At 33.3% G+C, this 17985-nt stretch overlaps 1 protein-coding gene across 1 annotated transcript in view; it reads left to right on the top strand.

Moving 5' to 3' along the window:
• Positions 1 to 2154: 2154 nt before the first annotated feature.
• The window catches only part of LOC139513284 (breast cancer type 1 susceptibility protein homolog), a 28034-nt gene continuing 12203 nt past the window's right edge, over positions 2155 to 17985 (top strand). The window contains exons 1-8 of the mRNA XM_071301647.1: positions 2155 to 2505; positions 5089 to 5142; positions 7022 to 7096; positions 7808 to 7896; positions 10021 to 10133; positions 11529 to 13686; positions 13914 to 13994; positions 14452 to 17672. Coding sequence (XP_071157748.1) covers positions 2438 to 2505; positions 5089 to 5142; positions 7022 to 7096; positions 7808 to 7896; positions 10021 to 10133; positions 11529 to 13686; positions 13914 to 13994; positions 14452 to 17672 — 5859 coding nt within the window. The 5' untranslated portion in view covers positions 2155 to 2437. The remainder of the gene's footprint in view (positions 2506 to 5088; positions 5143 to 7021; positions 7097 to 7807; positions 7897 to 10020; positions 10134 to 11528; positions 13687 to 13913; positions 13995 to 14451; positions 17673 to 17985) is intronic.

Here is a 17985-nt window from a genome sequence, read left to right as displayed (position 1 = left end):
AATTAATACTCATAAAATACCCATGCACAGACTGAAAACATGCAAATGTCTGTCCGGCATTCAAAAAAGGCGACAAAAACAATGCCATAAATTACAGACCAATTTCACTAACATGTATACTTTGCAAAATTATGGAGCATATCATAGCTAGTCAAATAATGGAACATCTCGAGAAAAAAAATTATTTTATATGATTTACAACATGGTTTCAGATCAAAACGCTCTTGTGAGACACAATTACTATCTTTCATACAGGACCTTGCAAGAGACAACAATAACAAACTGATGTTGTTGTGATGGACTTTGCCAAAGCTTTTGACAAAGTCCCTCACAAAAGGTTACTTTACACAAAAAAAAGAAACCAGTCAACCATGACAACATCCTTCATGGTCACATTCTACAAACCGTGAAACAGCTACAAAATATTTAGGCATAACCATCCAATCTGATCTTAAATGGAATAAACACATATAATATTATAACAGCTAATGCAAATCGTCAACTTAATTTCCTAAAACGTAACCTTAAAGTTTCATCCAAACAAATTAAAGAAAGGGCATGCATGTCATGAGTTTATAGACTTAATCTTGAGTACAGCTCTCAGTGCGTCTGGGACCTTCACAACAAAAACCAACTCATGTAAATACATGTAATAGATACCACAATACCAGCTCTGTCTCAAATATGCTTGATCACGTACTGTGACCAACATTAGAATTGAGACGTATCATGACAAACAGACTAGTGGTATCCTAAAAGATTATACACCAACACATAGCAATTTACCCTAAAGATCTTCTCGTTCAATCAGACAGTAGAACAAGACATAAACATACCAACCACTTTAAACAAATTCTAACAAATAAAGATTCTTACAAGTTCTCATTTTATCAATGGAACATACTACCTACATCAGCAATCCTTTGTACAACAGTCGACGGCTTCAAAGAACAGATTTCTATATCTGCTCTTTCGCAAATATTCTAAAAACTACATAACATGTACATAGTTTTACCATGAAATATACATAAGGATAACAATCCACAATTATTTTTTTTTACTGTTTAAGGATGTATTCTTCTGACGTTTTAGTCTCATTCAGTCTCATTGGAATCTCGTTCTGTAATTATTTCCAAAACATGGATCACAAGTGAAAAATAGCAATGAATTCGATAAATAGCATAATCAAACTTGACTCTGTGAAAAAAATGGGTACTTTCAATGTTTAGTTTTTGAGTAATCAAATTTTTCAAATTTTAATACCAATCAAGTAAGTCTTTTTTGCCAAAATCTGGAGAAAATGGGTGAGGGATACAAAAAATGATTTTACAAGAAATATGTACATCCCACATTCCTTTTTTCTTTTCATTTTTTTTTAGATATGTATTTTCAATTCAATCATATATAACAATTAAAGAAGTTGGAAAAATATGCAGTTTGTAATTAAAACTGAGAAAAATCACAAATTTACAAAATTGACAAAATGGAAAATTTGACACAAAAAAGCATCAAAATATGATAAACCTTTCTTATATTAACACCTACCTATAGTTTTTTCAATTCAAATTTATTCAGAACTGAGATTTTCAGATTGGCACCCTTCATCTTTATTGAAAGTATGACAAAAAGTTTAGTTGTGGAATTGTGATTTTTTTCATGATAATAGCCCAAAAATAGGATAAAAATTGATGAAAAATGGGAAAATCATCAAAATTGGGTACTTTGAAAGGGCCGTAGCAAAAAATTTAAAGTAGTGCACCACCATGATATGATTTTTTCTTCACCAATTATTTTTTACAGTCATATAAACCCAAAAATCAGGTTTAGAAAAAAAGTTTAATTCTAAAAATGTTTGGCTCCGGCCTTAGAGGTGTACATCCTTAAATTACTGTTATATTTTACTTTATTTTTCTATGCATCAATGCAATGTAACGTACGTAATATTACTGAAAATTTATTTATTTTGAATTGTAAATAATCAACGCATGCAACGGCACGTAATAGTCAAAGTTGTGACTGAGTGCGGAAATATGAAGATAGATAGATAACTAAAGGAGAAGAAGATACTAGCTCTCAATGTAAAAAAAATCTTGGAATGTTCGTTTCACAACAATTATTCCTAAAAATGAAAATAATGTAAATCTTCAATGTTGAAGGTTCAAATAGTATGCAAGCGGGTTTTCCAAAACAATCTTAATATAGCGGAAGAGAATATTACGTAAATTTTAGTTTGTTTGTAAACTAAAAAGTTATTCAAGGAGTGAAATTTCTTCATTTTGAACTGTGATAAAAACAGACCTATTAAAAAGTGAAATTTGAAGACAAAAACCATTATTAAGTTTGCGATGTACAAAATATTTGGCACATACATAATGCATACAGTTTTCACAGCAGAACATTGACTATTAGTTGAAAACGTACAGACTAGACACTAAATATGGAGAAAAAGATCCAGGTTCAAGAGCTGCTAGGTTCAATAACAAAAAATCTGGAATGTTCAATATGGTAATTACTGTTACACAGGTTTGGAAGATGTACCTCAAACAGGTACTTCTTTGGGTAGCTGCGGAACCGTAGCTCTTAGGTCCTTAGAGCTACGATTCCGCAGCTATTCTTTGGGGTACAAGTCAAATCGGCACCTGGTCAGTGTCTGTACGTACCCGCATGTCGGGATGGCCTGGGATGCATAGCCAAATGTGCCTTTGTAGAATAGGGGTACCCACCTCTGCTTTTATAATGTAATGTCATTGGATCCAGAACAAAATGTTACATTTATTAACCAGGAAATTATTGCAATTAGTGAAAAAAAAATTGATTACTCATGACCGTGTACAGGAAATTACAAAAAAAAATGAAAATTGCTAAAGTACATAGCTATAGTGTATGCAGGATACGGGAAAGTGACAAAATAGTAAGCGGGATCCGGGACCAGAACCCCCAAATGAGACCCCCATGACAGTCATGCCACAGGCATTTTTTACCCATGTGACTTGCGTTTTTGGGATACGATTGCTTTCAAGCAATCTGTAGACTTTTACGATTGGCTCAGGGTGTCATGCCCTCACGTCAACCATTTTATTTTAAACATTAAGGAACATCTCAGATTCTTATGATTGTCTTGGTTTAAAAGGTAAAAACAAACAAATGGATTGACTTTAACAACTTTCCTATAATCATGATAATGTTCTTTTCATAATCTTCATGTTTGATATTGCCCTTGACTTATATGCGTGTTTTTAACAACACGGAAAATCAGAATTAAACAGTATTTATATTTTGTGTTTTTATAAATTTAGAAACACTTCAGAGGGAATTCCCCAGTAGTGATAAAAATGCGAGAGTCCTCTGAATTCCAATATATCTATTTCTGTCATATTATAACTGAAGTGGAGTTTTTCTTATACGTCACTGTTATGAAACTGATATTTGATAATGTACTTCCATAAAGAAATAGAGAACCATCTAGGTCATTTAAATAATGTGCGTTCTTGCTCCAGGGTTTGTTAGGTAATTATGCTCATGCGTATAGTTTTTTTGACTTCAAGGAGTATTAGATTGAATGGTTGCTCTGGATTCCCCACTCAATTGATTAATTTATAACTCATGGGATCCTTTCTATGTATGTCTGCTATTGAGGGTTATTGTTGTTGCATAATTTTAAATTATATGTATCATTTAGATTGAAATAAATGAGTCCACATCGTAAAAGTAACTACAACACCCCTTCAGGCAAAATGGGGTCTTCCATATTATCGTTTCGAGTTGTCTCCCTTCCGGAAGTAACTTCTGTGAATTCTGAATCAAAACAACACGTTAAGAAAAATAAACTTGTTCTGTCGATAAACATCGTATTATATTAAAAACGATCACAATTTAAACCGAGGAATGTGTATGGAAAGATGTCATAATTACTGACCAAAAGGAAATTAAATATTTAAAGAGTTTAGGAATGTAGTTCCTCCTATAATTAACGTAGGAAAATAGGTGATATACATTTTGTATGTAAGATACAAAGTGAAATACCTTCACTCACTCTGAGTCTTAGTGACTGCTAAGGAAAGTAAACTTAGAATTTACAGTACAAAAATAAAACACAATAGGCCTAAGTATATTGTTCACATACTTTTATCCAGGATTGGCTATTTTGTAACTATTTAGATTACGTATTTTACATTTTACATGTGCAGTTGAATACACCTTATCGCTATTTGTCCGCCATTACAATGCATTACTGGATATCATTCAGGTTCCCGTAAAATTTTGACATCATAAAGCAAAATATCTGATGCCACAATGGAAAAGTGATTGTTGTTTGCGTCAAAAGTCCAAGCTGCCGGTCAGCCGGGATTAGCAATAAGGTGTATTAATTTTGAAAATAATATTATCCAGCTACATGTATACATGTGTCAATGAAAACAATTGCAATCATATTCCTCAAAGCAATCTGCTCTTTGATTGACACAGATATTATGAAAATGTTTGTCGTGAGAAATATGAATATCAATAACAAATCAAGAATACGGAAACATTGTGTTATCACATACATGTGGAAGAATATCCCAACATGCTCAAAAACATTTGGAACCCCAAAAAATAGAAATTGCTTAATGTTAAAATTTACTTCTATTGATGTTCAAGTAAGATTGGCAGACTCATATCCCAGATAATGCCTTGATTTGGATGTTGGGTTGTTGTCATATCCATTAGTGGCATAAATATTGTTTTATTTGATGAGAAGACACCAAATCATATTTTGAATTTACATTTGTACATGTAGTCTCAAACTGAAACTTTAAACTCTAAATTTGAAGTTTGAATGGCTTTCTTCAACATTTTCATCATCTAATGAATTTATTAGAGATAATTTAGAACAATGTATGGACAATGATGGAGAATGTGATTTTGTTGTTAAATGCTTTTTACTGCAGAATAAGAAAAAAAGTGTGATATATTATCCAAGGAATTATGTTTACAATGGACATGTGGGCAATTGTATAATCATGCAAGTTTTGTTTTCATGGCATATCTATTGCTCTTATATTTGTTTTGGAAGTATGCCATTATACATGTATTTTTTTTCTTTTTCAGTCTTGAACTCTTGAATAATCCAGTGTCAACAAATTGTGACCATCCATTCTGCAGGTAGGTGTCCATGTTCATGTACATGCCTCTAAATAATACATGTACAATATCCATTTAAAGGTGTCTGCCCTCTCTATAGCTATAGTCTTGGCAAAGTGGGGAAGTATATTCTGCAAGTAAAAGTAATTACTGATGATGCATGCCTTCTTAAGCTGGGGTCACACATTCACGATTTTTACTGCTGTCCTTGACAGGACCATTCCCGATTAAAATTTGTCAAAAGTCTGATCAAGATTCTGTGCATCGTGGATGGAAATTCAAACTTTAATTAAAATTTGTACAAAAAATTATTTAATCAGGACAACAATCAGATATTGTTCAGAAAGCGTCGATATTCAACCGTTTCCAAGCAAATTTGTCCCGATAATCCCGTTCTCAATCCGATTTGTATCTTTCGCATGGTAAAATTCGTCCAAGTCAGTCACCACTGCGTCCTGATTCTACCGAATGTAATCCGACAGAGATCAGACAGTGACCAGACAGTGTACCGCTGCTGACAGAAGTTATCAGTTTGAAAACTGTCCGTATATTCAGGATGATCAGGTACTGTCTGAGCACAATCCTATGCAGTTCCGCTCTATCGCATTGCAACAGCTTTGTCTGGTCTCAGTCGTATTGTATTCTGCCATTGTTGGGACTCTGACGTTGGTATCATTGACACATTTTGTATTTATAACGGGACTGTTCCAGGACAGTTTCAGCAAAAACGGTTTGCAATTGACAAGATCTGAATGCAATCTGGACTCAATCTGCAAAAAACAGCAATGAAACATTTCTCCAGATCATTACCGTTCCACAGGACACCGTCCAGAATATACAGAACATTGTAAGGATTTTGATCCAATACAGCAGAATCTGTCACGATATAGTCACGCTTGTAATCCGACTAGACAAAATCGTCTGAGTTTCCCCTAACTGTCCGGGTGCTTTGTGGAACTATCAGGACCATTCCTGATCTGTAGGAATATGTTAAGAATATAAACGACTGCATTCAGACAATGATATGATATTCCAGATAATTGAGGATAGTAATCTGACTTTTTCACCTTTTGTGTCTTATCGCTGTCTGATCTCAAACTGGAGCAATAATCGGCAATGTGTGAACCTGGCATTAAAGTCTCTATAGCTAAAGTGGGGAAGTAGATTCTGCAAGTAAAAGTAATTACTGTTGATGCATGCTCTCTTAGAGTCTCTATAGCTAAAGTAGGATGTACATTTTGTTTTGGGGGCAGAAATAGTCATGAGCTTGTTAAATTATAGAGCCATGTCTTTTCAGAATAAAGAATGCGCTGTGGAGAGAGATTATTAGGCTCTCTGCACACTAGAAACCCTTGCAACATATTTTTCAGGGATCTGTAGGTTGTTGTATGTGTAAATTTCTGCACTTGTGAGTGTCTAACATTTCCTTTAGACATAAAGAGAACACCAGTCAATCAATAAGCAATGTTTAATTTAAAAATTGACAATGTACAAATAAAACAATCTTTACCCACCTCAGTGCTATTAAGCATTTATTAAGTCTTAACATGTATCTCAGAAATTATACAAAATTACACATGGACTCATTTCTTCTTAATACCATACTGTATAGTCTGCTATAAAAGGCCTCATACTGAACAATGTAAAACAATTCAATTAAAAGAAAACAAACTAAACAGTTTGCCAAAAACAAATACATGTATGACATACATGAACCAACGACAAACACTAAATATAGTATGGTGAGGTTATAAAATACAAGAAACATAAATATTGGAACTAAATCTTGGAATATAATATTGAGAGGAAAAAACTGGCAGAAAATTACAAAGGGAAAGCATGTTGAATTTAATGAAAGAATTTGTTATTTCTTTAACATAATTATTCTATTGTTTTGCAGATTCTGTATTTTAGAGTTTTTAGAAAAGAAGAGATCAGTACCTTGTCCACTATGTAAAGCTCCTATCACTAAAAGGTAATTAAGAAATAGAACAAAAAATAAAAGATGTATCTGTTATAATCAATCAGATTTAGAATAACATGTATTGTATCGTTAGAAAACTGAAGTTAAATGATGGTATTTTATTGAATAAATTGAAATTTTTAATCATCTATTACAGACAAATATTTTTCTTCTCACTAGAATTTCATATTGACCAGAATGCATTGGTGTTGAAGCCTTTACAGAGATTGGCTACCACTTAGATTTCAGTGGTGAGATGGAGTCAACAAAAGATCTCAGTAACAAACTGTTGAAGACAATATAATTGAAGATATTTTTTGTTTGAGATTTGATCTCCCTATCAGTAGACTTATTTTCAAAATAAGATTTCAATTTTGTTTTAATGTCAAGAAATTTCATTTTTATTATGCCCCACCTACGATAGTAGAGGGGCATTATGTTTTCTGGTCTGTGCGTCCGTCTGTCCGTCCGTTCGTCCGTCCGTCTGTCCCGCTTCAGGTTAAAGTTTTTGGTCAAGGTAGTTTTTGATGAAGTTTAAGTCCAATCGACTTCAAACTTAGTACACATGTCCCCTATGATATGATCTTTCTAATTTTAATGCCAAATTAGAGTTTTTACCCCAATTTCACGGTCCACTGAACATGGAAAATGATAGTGCGAGTGGGGCATTCGTGTACTGAGGACACATTCTTGTTTAATAATAAAAAAGTTGATTTTTTTCAGGAGCTTAAATGAAAGACCACAGTTAAACAGTATGGTGGAGGGTGTGAGAAGCTTAATCCAAGCTTTTCAAGAAGACACAGGGGCTATCTGTATGTTGTTTTTGTTGTTGTCTAGCCTGCAACATGTTTTGCAAAAGCCAGACATATTGATCCTACATTACGTCTAAGCATTGTCAGGGACGTCAACATTTAGGTTCTGTCTGTAGTGGGAGTTTTCTTAACATCAATAAAGTTTTGTTTCAAAAATTCAATATGGAACATATATTACATTATTGGTTTATTACTACAATCAATAAATTTGTCAAACAAATTACATGAAACTTGGTCAGTGGTTTTTTATAACTCTTATTGCAGTTAACATTACAGTCTGGGCTGAATTTTTGAACATAAAATTTCATGAAATGTTATGAAACTTTGACAAAAGTCTTTTTTAAGGTCAAGAATTAGAATCTGAAGATAAATTTTGGATTTATTTAAAGTCCTGTATTTTTCAGGCAAGACACAGGCTAAAATTTGAAATACTTTTTCAATAGCTGTTATCACAATGAATCTTAAAACGATGACTAGATAGAAACCATGTCTATATTTCAAAGTTTAAGGATATATTTTCTCTTTATGATGTCATAATCCTGATAAGTATCAATTTCACTTTTCCACAATATTCAATGAAAACAGGGCAATTTGATTATTTTTCCATACCAGAAACAACTAATTAGCCCATGTTTGAACAAAAAATAATCTTAATAACTTATTATTAACCAACTAAGTACATTATTGCCAAAAATGACTGGTTATTAAAAATAACATATTTTCTGTAATGGCCCTGTTTTTTTCTGTAATGGCCCTGTTTTTCTGTAATGGCCCTGTATTAATGCCAGGATTGTCTGTATAAAGCACAGTTAGGGTTTTTAATAAAGTTAATAAAATTAAGTTGTAAAGAGTATAATACTTTTTTGTATTTTATTTAATTTAGTAACCAGCAACCAACATTAAAGAACCATATATAGGGATCACTGTTTCTCCTGTTTTTTCAACAGATAACTTTCATCAACTTAATATCTTGGATATTTGGTATATTAACACATACACTTTTATTCAATTGGTTAATAAATGTATTAAGAAATGGGTGTTTTTATAATGGCTCTGTTATATGTCCTCGGTCAGTAATAATGGCCTCCGATATCTGTAATTACAGACTTCCTCGAGACCTCGACCATTATAACAGACCTTGGACATATAACAGGGCCATTATAAAAACACCCATTCATTAATACTATAATAATAATCAGTCAGGGGTGCTACTTAAACAAGTGATTTCAATATCACCTATTTCAGTGATTTTTTATATTCAGTTATCACCTATTTAAGTGATTTTGGTGTTTTCTTTGATCTTTAAATGCTAATTTCATTGATTTTCCTTATTTTCACAAACTTTTCTATAATTTTCCTACATAAATCAATTATCCCTTTATCTTTGGATATCAATTTCACCAGTGCGCTTGGGCAGTAAGTTAGTGAGCTAAAGCTTTTAAAAGTACCCTTGGGTGACCTGATTGGTTTTCTTTAGAATTAGAATGATTTATTTTAAGGTTATGTCTTGATCTACAAATTATTCCAGTGTGTGTAAAACCTGGCAGGCTTATTAAGCAAATGACAATTTCTGTATGTACATAGTTGTTTTTTCAATGGAATTCTGGTCTTTTTACCAATAAAAAAATCAAGCTTGTGGGAAAAATATCCAAAAAATGTTATAATCACTTATTGAAGTGATTCAATTTTGACTTCTCAAATTACTTGTTTCAGTGATTTTGAAAAGTCTGTGTGAAAATTTTAAATATTTCACCGCCAAAATCACTCAAAGAAGTGATTTTGAAATCACTTGTTTAAGTACCACCCCTGACTGATAATTTGACTAACACTTTGCTATATTATGTTTCCTAGAATTAAATTTCATTAAAATCCATTAGTTATATCAAATTTCACACAAAAAATACTTTATATTTCAGTTGAAAATGATACAGATATTGTGACCTTCTGCTGTTGTTTTTTCTATGGTCGGGTTGTTGTCTCTTTGAAACATTCCCCATTTCCATTCTCAATTTTATTTGAAATATTCTGTGTTAAAATTTTGTGTTTGCAAATATTTTTTATACTAAGGACCAACTGAATAGATCTGTTTATGCATTTCTCTAAGTGTTGTTTATCCTTTTGTAGTTTCTCCTCCAAGAGGTCTTCCATCCATGAACTTAACTCCATGTACACCAGAACCATTACCATGCAAAGCAGCAAGGGGCACTAAGAGGAAAATAATTGTAGAATCACCTAAGGTATATATTGGAACATTTAACTTTATCACAGAATATTTTCCATTTCCATTATGTCACTTTTCTGGATAATAAGTTTAAGAAAAAGTATATTATGACCTAGATTTGAATTTTGTTTTCTTTGTATGACAGTGTAGAGGACATAGAAATACCAGGTAATTGTCCGTTATTCCATCCATGTGAGTATATCATGTGTATGTCAGTCCTGTTTTGTTAGTTCTCTCACCTATAATAATCTATATCAAAGGTTTATATCAGCAATGTGTCAGATAATTTTCCAAAATCAGTGATCAACTATTTTTATACCTACGCCTTTGGAGAGTGGGCATTAAGTTTTACCCTTATCAGTCCCAAAATTGGTTTCCGTTCTCTGACTTTTGTTTGCCTCTGTCAAATGTTATGAAACTTATACACCATGTACACAATGCATATTACCACAAAACACAGATCAGTTAAGAATTTTGGTGGCGTCACTTTTTTTTATGCCCTACCTACAATAGTAGAGGGGCATTATGTTTTCTGGTCTGTGCGTCCGTTCGTTCGTTCGTCTGTTCATTCGTTCGTTCGTCCGTCTGTCCCGCTTCAGGTTAAAGTTTTTGGTCGAGGTAGTTTTTGATGAAGTTGAAGTCCAATCGACTTCAAACTTGGTACACATGTTCCCTATTATATGATCTTTCTAATTTTAATGCCAAATTAGAGATTTTACCCCAATTTCACGGTCCACTGAACATAGAAAATGATAGTGCGAGTGGGGCATTCGTGTACTGAGGACACATTCTTGTTTTAACCATTCTAGAGTTATTCCCTTTTACAAATGGAAAAATTGTTTCCGTTCTCTTACTTAAAATAGCCTCAACCAAATATTATGAAACTTAAACACAATGCTTATATCCACAAAATACAGATAAAGTTTGAATTTTGGTGGTGTCACTTTAACTGTTCTAGAGTTTTACCCCCTTTACAAAAGGAAATTATGTTCTCTAACTTAAGGTTGCCTCTACCAAATGTTATGAAACTTTACCGTATACGGGGTCTTATTCTTTTCTGGCCTGCAATGCAAATCACAGAATGAGACATAAGAATAACAATCTGTCAGTGTCTCTGACAGTGTAAACCATTTCTATAAAGCTTCATATTTCAGGACGCCAAAAATCTTGATGCTTCATACTTTTGTTTAAACAAATTTTTTGTTATGAAGTTTCCATCTGTCATGTATCATCAGTTCTTGAAACATTTCAAAAAAGTTTGAGAGTTCAACAAAAATTGGCAACTTCTTACAGTTGATTTGCTCTATCCTCATGTCATATTTAAAATTAGCAGTGCTCAAGGTTGAATATTAATACCATTTTTACACAACATAGCATACTGATAAATTCTTATGTGTTTGATCTTTTGCAGAGAACAGAGACCAAACAGAATTGTAGGCAAAGCAAAAGACGAAAGTCTCTCAATATTCCTGAAACTGAAAAGACAATACCAGAATCAAGCAGCAAGAGTTTGGCCATTGAAGATCAGTGTGATTTATTAAAGTATCTTGACCAGGGATCTTGTGGTGCTGAAAGTAGTCATTCTGAAGAAAAAACAAAAAACCTGGAAACATCAGCGAAACAGTTAAAACATGAATTGCGAAAACATAATGTGAAAATAGTCAAACAGAATATCCTACCAAAAGATATAACTGAATTGAAAAATGATGAAAAACAGAAAGTACCAAGGGGTTACGGTTTAAGAAGTCCAAAAAAAGTAAATTATAATGTTGATAGTCAAGACAAAGACAGCCTTAGTCCAACAAGCAAAAGTGATCTTTATAATTTTAATGATTCACCTATAACACCTGTGCATTTATTAAGACATCAAAGGGACAATTTACAGGTAAAACAAGGTTCTCAATTGAAAATGGAGGATACTGGCTTTAAACATATTAAAAGTACTAACAATAGCTTAAATGACACTCGAATTAGTCATGAAAGATTTGAGACAAGAAAAGAAAAAGAATTTACATTTGGAAACAAGGCAATTGATTCGGCTTTAACAGTTAAAAAAAATAATCTGATTGTTGCAAGTCAAGATCAGGCATCTCCAGATTTCCAACCAAAGGAAAGACAACTGTTTGCAGATAAAACATATAAAAGGCAGAAAAATAATTCAAATGCAGATAAAACATATAAAAGGCAGAGAGATAAGGCAAGTGATATCGAAATAAAGTCTAAGGTTAATTCATGGCTAACAGATAATCCTGTTAGCCAAAATAGTGGCAATGGAGAGGAGAATTTAGTTCATGGAATAGCCATTGATGTTCCTATTGAAATTGAGGGGGATGTAGATGAACAAAATCCTTTATTAGAAGATGTTATTGCATTGAATGAGAAAGAGATTGTTAAGAAAAATAGTATGAAAGGGAATAAGGAAAATAGAGGAGAAGTTAATGGAACCTCTGTCATCGAAACAGGAGAAGGAAATAATAGAATTGACACAATTGAGACAGATGCTGCAGATTTTAACAATTTAGGAATGAGACCTTTAGCTTCACAAAAGAGAAGAATTTTCAAATCTAAGCCAACAGCCCAATCAACCTCAGTTTGTCAGAAAAAGGGTGTGCTTGTTATAAAGAAAGTGTCCCCCTCAGGCAACACTTCCTCTAAATCAACACACCAAAACATTGTTTCTGTTGAGAAAGAGCCTAACATTGATCCATTTGAATTCAAATCCAGTCAGAAAACACCTGTTATTCCAGAATCCAAGAAAAGTAAACATGTCAAGAAACAACATAAAGATAAAATGAAAGGCAAACTAGATTTTATGAGTGGGAATACTACACATATAAAACAGAAAGAATCTGGTGAAAGAAGTGATGACCAGCAAAAACATACAACAGATAAAATACAAACTAATTCATCTGATCAAGTCAGCTTAATACAAGACACTGAAAATCAAAATGGAAGGAAAAAGAGTTATAGTATGATAGAAAATACAACACAAAATCCACAGGTAGTTAACAGCCTGATCTCAGATAACACTGATAGTCAGTTGAGCATAATTCCAGGTAGTTTTGAGGATTCTACACTTTCAGGAAAAAGCAAGAAAGGAAGAAGATTATCAAATAAATTAAAGAAGGAAAAACAGGAGGAAGAGACTAATAAAAAGAACATGAAAAAATTGATTGAGACAATAAATTCAGCCGAAGATGAAGATTTGTTGACATGCACTCAAGAAGTTTTACAGCAAAAGAGCTGGAAGGAGGATTCTAACAAAACATTGTCAGAAGATATAATTCCAGATACTTTTAAAGTTCAGATTTCATTGAAAGGAAGGAAATCTGTATCATTTGCATCCAATAATATAGAAATAAGTGGAACCCCTCGTCAGACAAGAAGGTCTGTGCCTATGGTAGTGGATAAGAACAAAGGTAGACTGCTTCCAAAGGAGACCAGAGTGAAAAATGTTCAGAATGGCAACCAGAATTCGTCTGCATCAAGTCAGGTTCAAATGATAAAGCAAAAGAAACAGCAAATCATGGCTAAGAAAACTAAGATTCCTTTTGAATGGGAGGAAAAAGGTATGGAAGGACTTATTATATAAATATTGTTTATATGTTATCTATTTATAAACATTATAAAAATGAGGTGATGTGGTAAGATTGCAAATGAGACAACTATTCATTAAGACTAGAGGACAAAGCTGTGAACAATTACAGGTATAAGTACATCCTTTAACAATGAGCTATTACAATACCTTATAGTAAGCTACAAAAATGAAAAATACATCTGTTTATTTGTGTTTCAGGTCACGACTCTGATGGCAGCACCAGTACTGATGACCTTGACATTCATCCAAGTCAAGAGGAGTTTGAACTGCCATCTCAAGGTATTGGATTTTTACTTTTCTTTATTCTTGTTTAAAGGGGCTTTAGGGGGGGGGGGGGGGTGTTAACCTGTACTGTTTTAAATAAATTGGACACTTTTTAATTTACTGGTACAATTCAAATTTTTTTTTAACTAGAATAAAAACTTGTGTGCAAGCGAAGATGCTTGACTATTCCCTTTAGGAAAGAAACCCTTCTGTATCCCTTTGCATTTATCAAGCACAATATTGAGTTCAAGTAGTTATTCCCACTTTATTGTTTCAATGAAATACCTGAAAGTAGCTTAAGATAAAGGTATCAATGATATTTTTGACATTTTTAAAGAATTAGGATGCATAATTAAATCTCACACCTGCACACACGCACACACAGCATAAGAGTTGTTGATTTTTTTCATTATTATTGTATTCAATTCTATCTATGTATAGGAATCAGGTATAAATTGTTTGTCTTTTCCAGATGTTGTGTCACAGGAAACAAATAGTAGTATCATAGAAAATAAAAAAGATTTAACGGGGAAGATTCCCAAACCTCAGAAAGATCCAACACAGGGGATTCCCAAACCTCAGAAGGATCTAACACAGGGGATTCCCAAACCTCAGAAAGATCCAACACAGGGGATTCCCAAACCTCAGAAAGATCCAACACAGGGGATTCCCAAACCTCAGAAGGATCTAACACAGGGGATTCCCAAACCTCAGAAAGATCCAACACAGGGGATTCCCAAACCTCAGAAGGATCTAACACAGGGGATTCCCAAACCTCAGAAAGATCCAACACTAGGAAATCCCAAACCTCAGGAAGATCCAACACAGCAGAGTCTTGAACCTCAGAAAAATGTAATAGTAGATGAAAATAGACATGAACTGATTAAAAGTCAGAATCTTTCAAAGGATAGAAAGGTTAGAAAAAATAAAGATTTGTCACCAAATCTGTCACAGCTTGTGGAAAATTTATCAGAAAATGCAGATGAAAGTGTTCGAACAAATGATAGTAATATTTATGTGGAAAATACACAAGAAAACATTGACATACAGGTTGAAAATGAGATAGAAACAATGGATATCCAGGTTGTACCGGAAAGTGTTGACGATTATATAATGGAAGCTCAAATTGATCCTGAATCTGCTGAAAGGTTACCACCACTTCAAAATCAAAGCTCACAAAATAATAGAATGCAGAGTGAAGATCAGAAACAGATTAACGAAAAAGTATTAACAAAGCAAAAGCAGAAAAAAAATATGATCCAAAATCTCAATGTTACAGAAAGTAATGAATCAGTAGAAATAAGCAGTCAGTCAACTGTATCAACTGTAAATGAAATCCAAGACTCTGATGTTCCTGTGAGGAAAAGCAGGAGTAAGTTACGATCCAGGAAAGTGAAAAGTCAAGATATTAATACTCCTAACTATCGTATAGAAATTCAATCTGTTGTGGAGGACACACCTGTTTCAAATAATTGCCAATCACAATTGAAAAATATGGATGTTTTAAGTGACACAACATCACAAGAAAGTGTTTCAATACTTCTTCCTCCAGAAAAGGGAGATCATTTCAATCCTTTAGGAAGCTCTGCAACAAGAATTATTGAAAGTGATGAAACTGTAGACCAAGCAAATATAAAAAGACATATTATAAAAAAACCTAAGATAAACTCAAATTCAGTTGATATAGAAATTGATAGCAGTGTTGAAATGATTCCTGCAACAGAATCCGATTCAATGATCAGTTTATCTAACCATTCCATCAAATCAGGAAAACATCAATCACAATCAAGTAGCTCAGCAATTCAGAAAAGAAGGACTTCCACCAAAAATAGTCAAGTCAAAATGGGGAAGACACAAGAAATGTTTCCTGATTCTGATGTTGAAATAATAAGCCAACCACATATCCCTGACCATTTGATGGGAACACCTATAGTCTTATCAGGAACACAGACTTGTAAAGATGAAACTTTGGAAGGTAAAGTTGGCCTTGAGAAACAGTTTGCAGAAAAGAGTAACAGTAGTAATGTTGAGAAAGTCCTGACGACTATAGATTTAGAACAAGACAGCACTCCTCCTGAATGTGAACATGTCGAACATAAAAATAAAAGTGAGGACAAAGTTAATGAAAGAGAAAGTCAACCAGGATACTTAAACCTAGATACAGATGATACATTGCCACCAACCCTAGTGTCACAGAAATCTCTCAATATAAGAAATTCTGCTGAAAAGAAGAGGAGATCTGAAGAGAGACAGTTGGCATGTCAAAATACAGAAGGAGACAGAACAGCTAAAGATAAGTTGGAGACCACAGAAAGTTGTTCTCCTGAGGACATCTTTATGATGGATTCTGAGAAACAGAGCAATTATTCTCAATCCTTACCTCAGAACCAAGAGGGAATTATTTGTTTGGACTTGGAACCATCAGAAGTGCTAACCTTGATTGTTGAACGATCAAGTCAGACATCTCTTTTAAAAAAGAATCAATGTACCCAAGAAATAGAAAATATTAACAAAACTGGTCAGTTTAAAGACATAATTGTTGCTAAACCAGTAGAAAACATTGATAAAAAGGAAAATGACCCTTTCACACTGCAACCTGAATCTTTGCAGAATATAAGTTCTATTGACAAGGAATTGATAGATCAAGAAAATAAGTCACAGAAACATTTTTCAGACCCAGATAAAGATATCTTAAGTCCTGAAAAAGTGAAAACTGTCAAAGGAAAAAGAACTGTAAGAGGACTTGCTAGAAAGAGGAAAAGCTTAAACCAACAGATTAACACCTGCAGTGAGTCAGCCTCAGAAGAATTAGATAAACAAAAAGACCTGTATGAAAGTAATAATGAAATAAGTGAAGGAATTAAAGATCAAACTCTTACATCAGAGAATAGTAATCAAGTGCATACAACCTACAGTTCACCAAAAAAGTCAGAAAATACCAGTCCTTATAGAAATGTTATAAAGAGTCTTTATGAAAATATAATTAAGAGTCCTCACAGTCCTCAAACAGACCAGAAGAATACAGAATTAACACCTACCAAAAGTAACACACCGAAAGCACAAGAAAACATTCCTAAAGCTCAGAAGTTTTCTCCTACCTTTACATTTTCCCCTAAAAAACCTAAGAAAGCCAAAGATGTGAAACTAAATGGCGGAAAACAAAGATTTAGCCAAAAACCAGAGTTACAAAGTCAAAATAAAGAGAACCTTGAGGATAGTGTTACAGATGTCATAGTACCAGTAAAACAAAACAATTTTGAAAGATTATTGAGAGACAACATTGCTGACACTGAAATTTCAGAGGAGGAAGATGAAATAATACGTCAGGATAAATTGAATTTCTCAGATGATTTGACTATAATGGAAGATGATATTAGTGACAAAAGTAAAAATCATTTGGATTTGAAAAAAAAAGAATACCAATCTGGAAAATCTAAACCATTTGAAGATCAAGAAACTGCTATTTCGTTGCCAGAGGTTGATAATATCCCAGATTCTTCGACCCCATTGTCAAGAAAAACAATGTCTAATCAAGTGAAGCTTAACAGATCAGGTCAAAATATGAAAATAAAGAAATATGAGGAGAGGAAAAGTGTACCAGATAGTAATGATGTTGAGTATGTGGATATAGAACCCAGTTCACCATTACCTGATCTTATTGGAGGGGACCAGTACAATGATAAACATCAAGATGTAAGTTTTTGTATGATATCTGTCTTAATTTGAATAGGTTGTTACTTTACCAGTGTTGCCAACATTAGGATTTTGGATAAGTTTCAATAGAAATAACTTGAATGATTTAGATATACAGTTTACTGTGGTGTATCAGCAGGCCTTCCATTGTTGATCCTGTTTAAGTGAATGGATTAGGCTGTTTCTCAGTAACTATATAGATCAATCAATAATATTTGAAATGTGTATTCATTACTAGGAGTGTCTAACTCATTTGACATTAACCTCATTTTAAAGTTTCAATCTTGAATTTACCAACCCTCCATCCTCTATA

This window comes from Mytilus edulis, chromosome 2, assembly GCF_963676685.1.
Source record: "Mytilus edulis chromosome 2, xbMytEdul2.2, whole genome shotgun sequence".
In the NCBI taxonomy this organism is placed as follows: Eukaryota; Metazoa; Mollusca; class Bivalvia; order Mytilida; family Mytilidae; genus Mytilus; species Mytilus edulis.
This window is presented reverse-complemented; position numbering and strand designations above follow the sequence as displayed.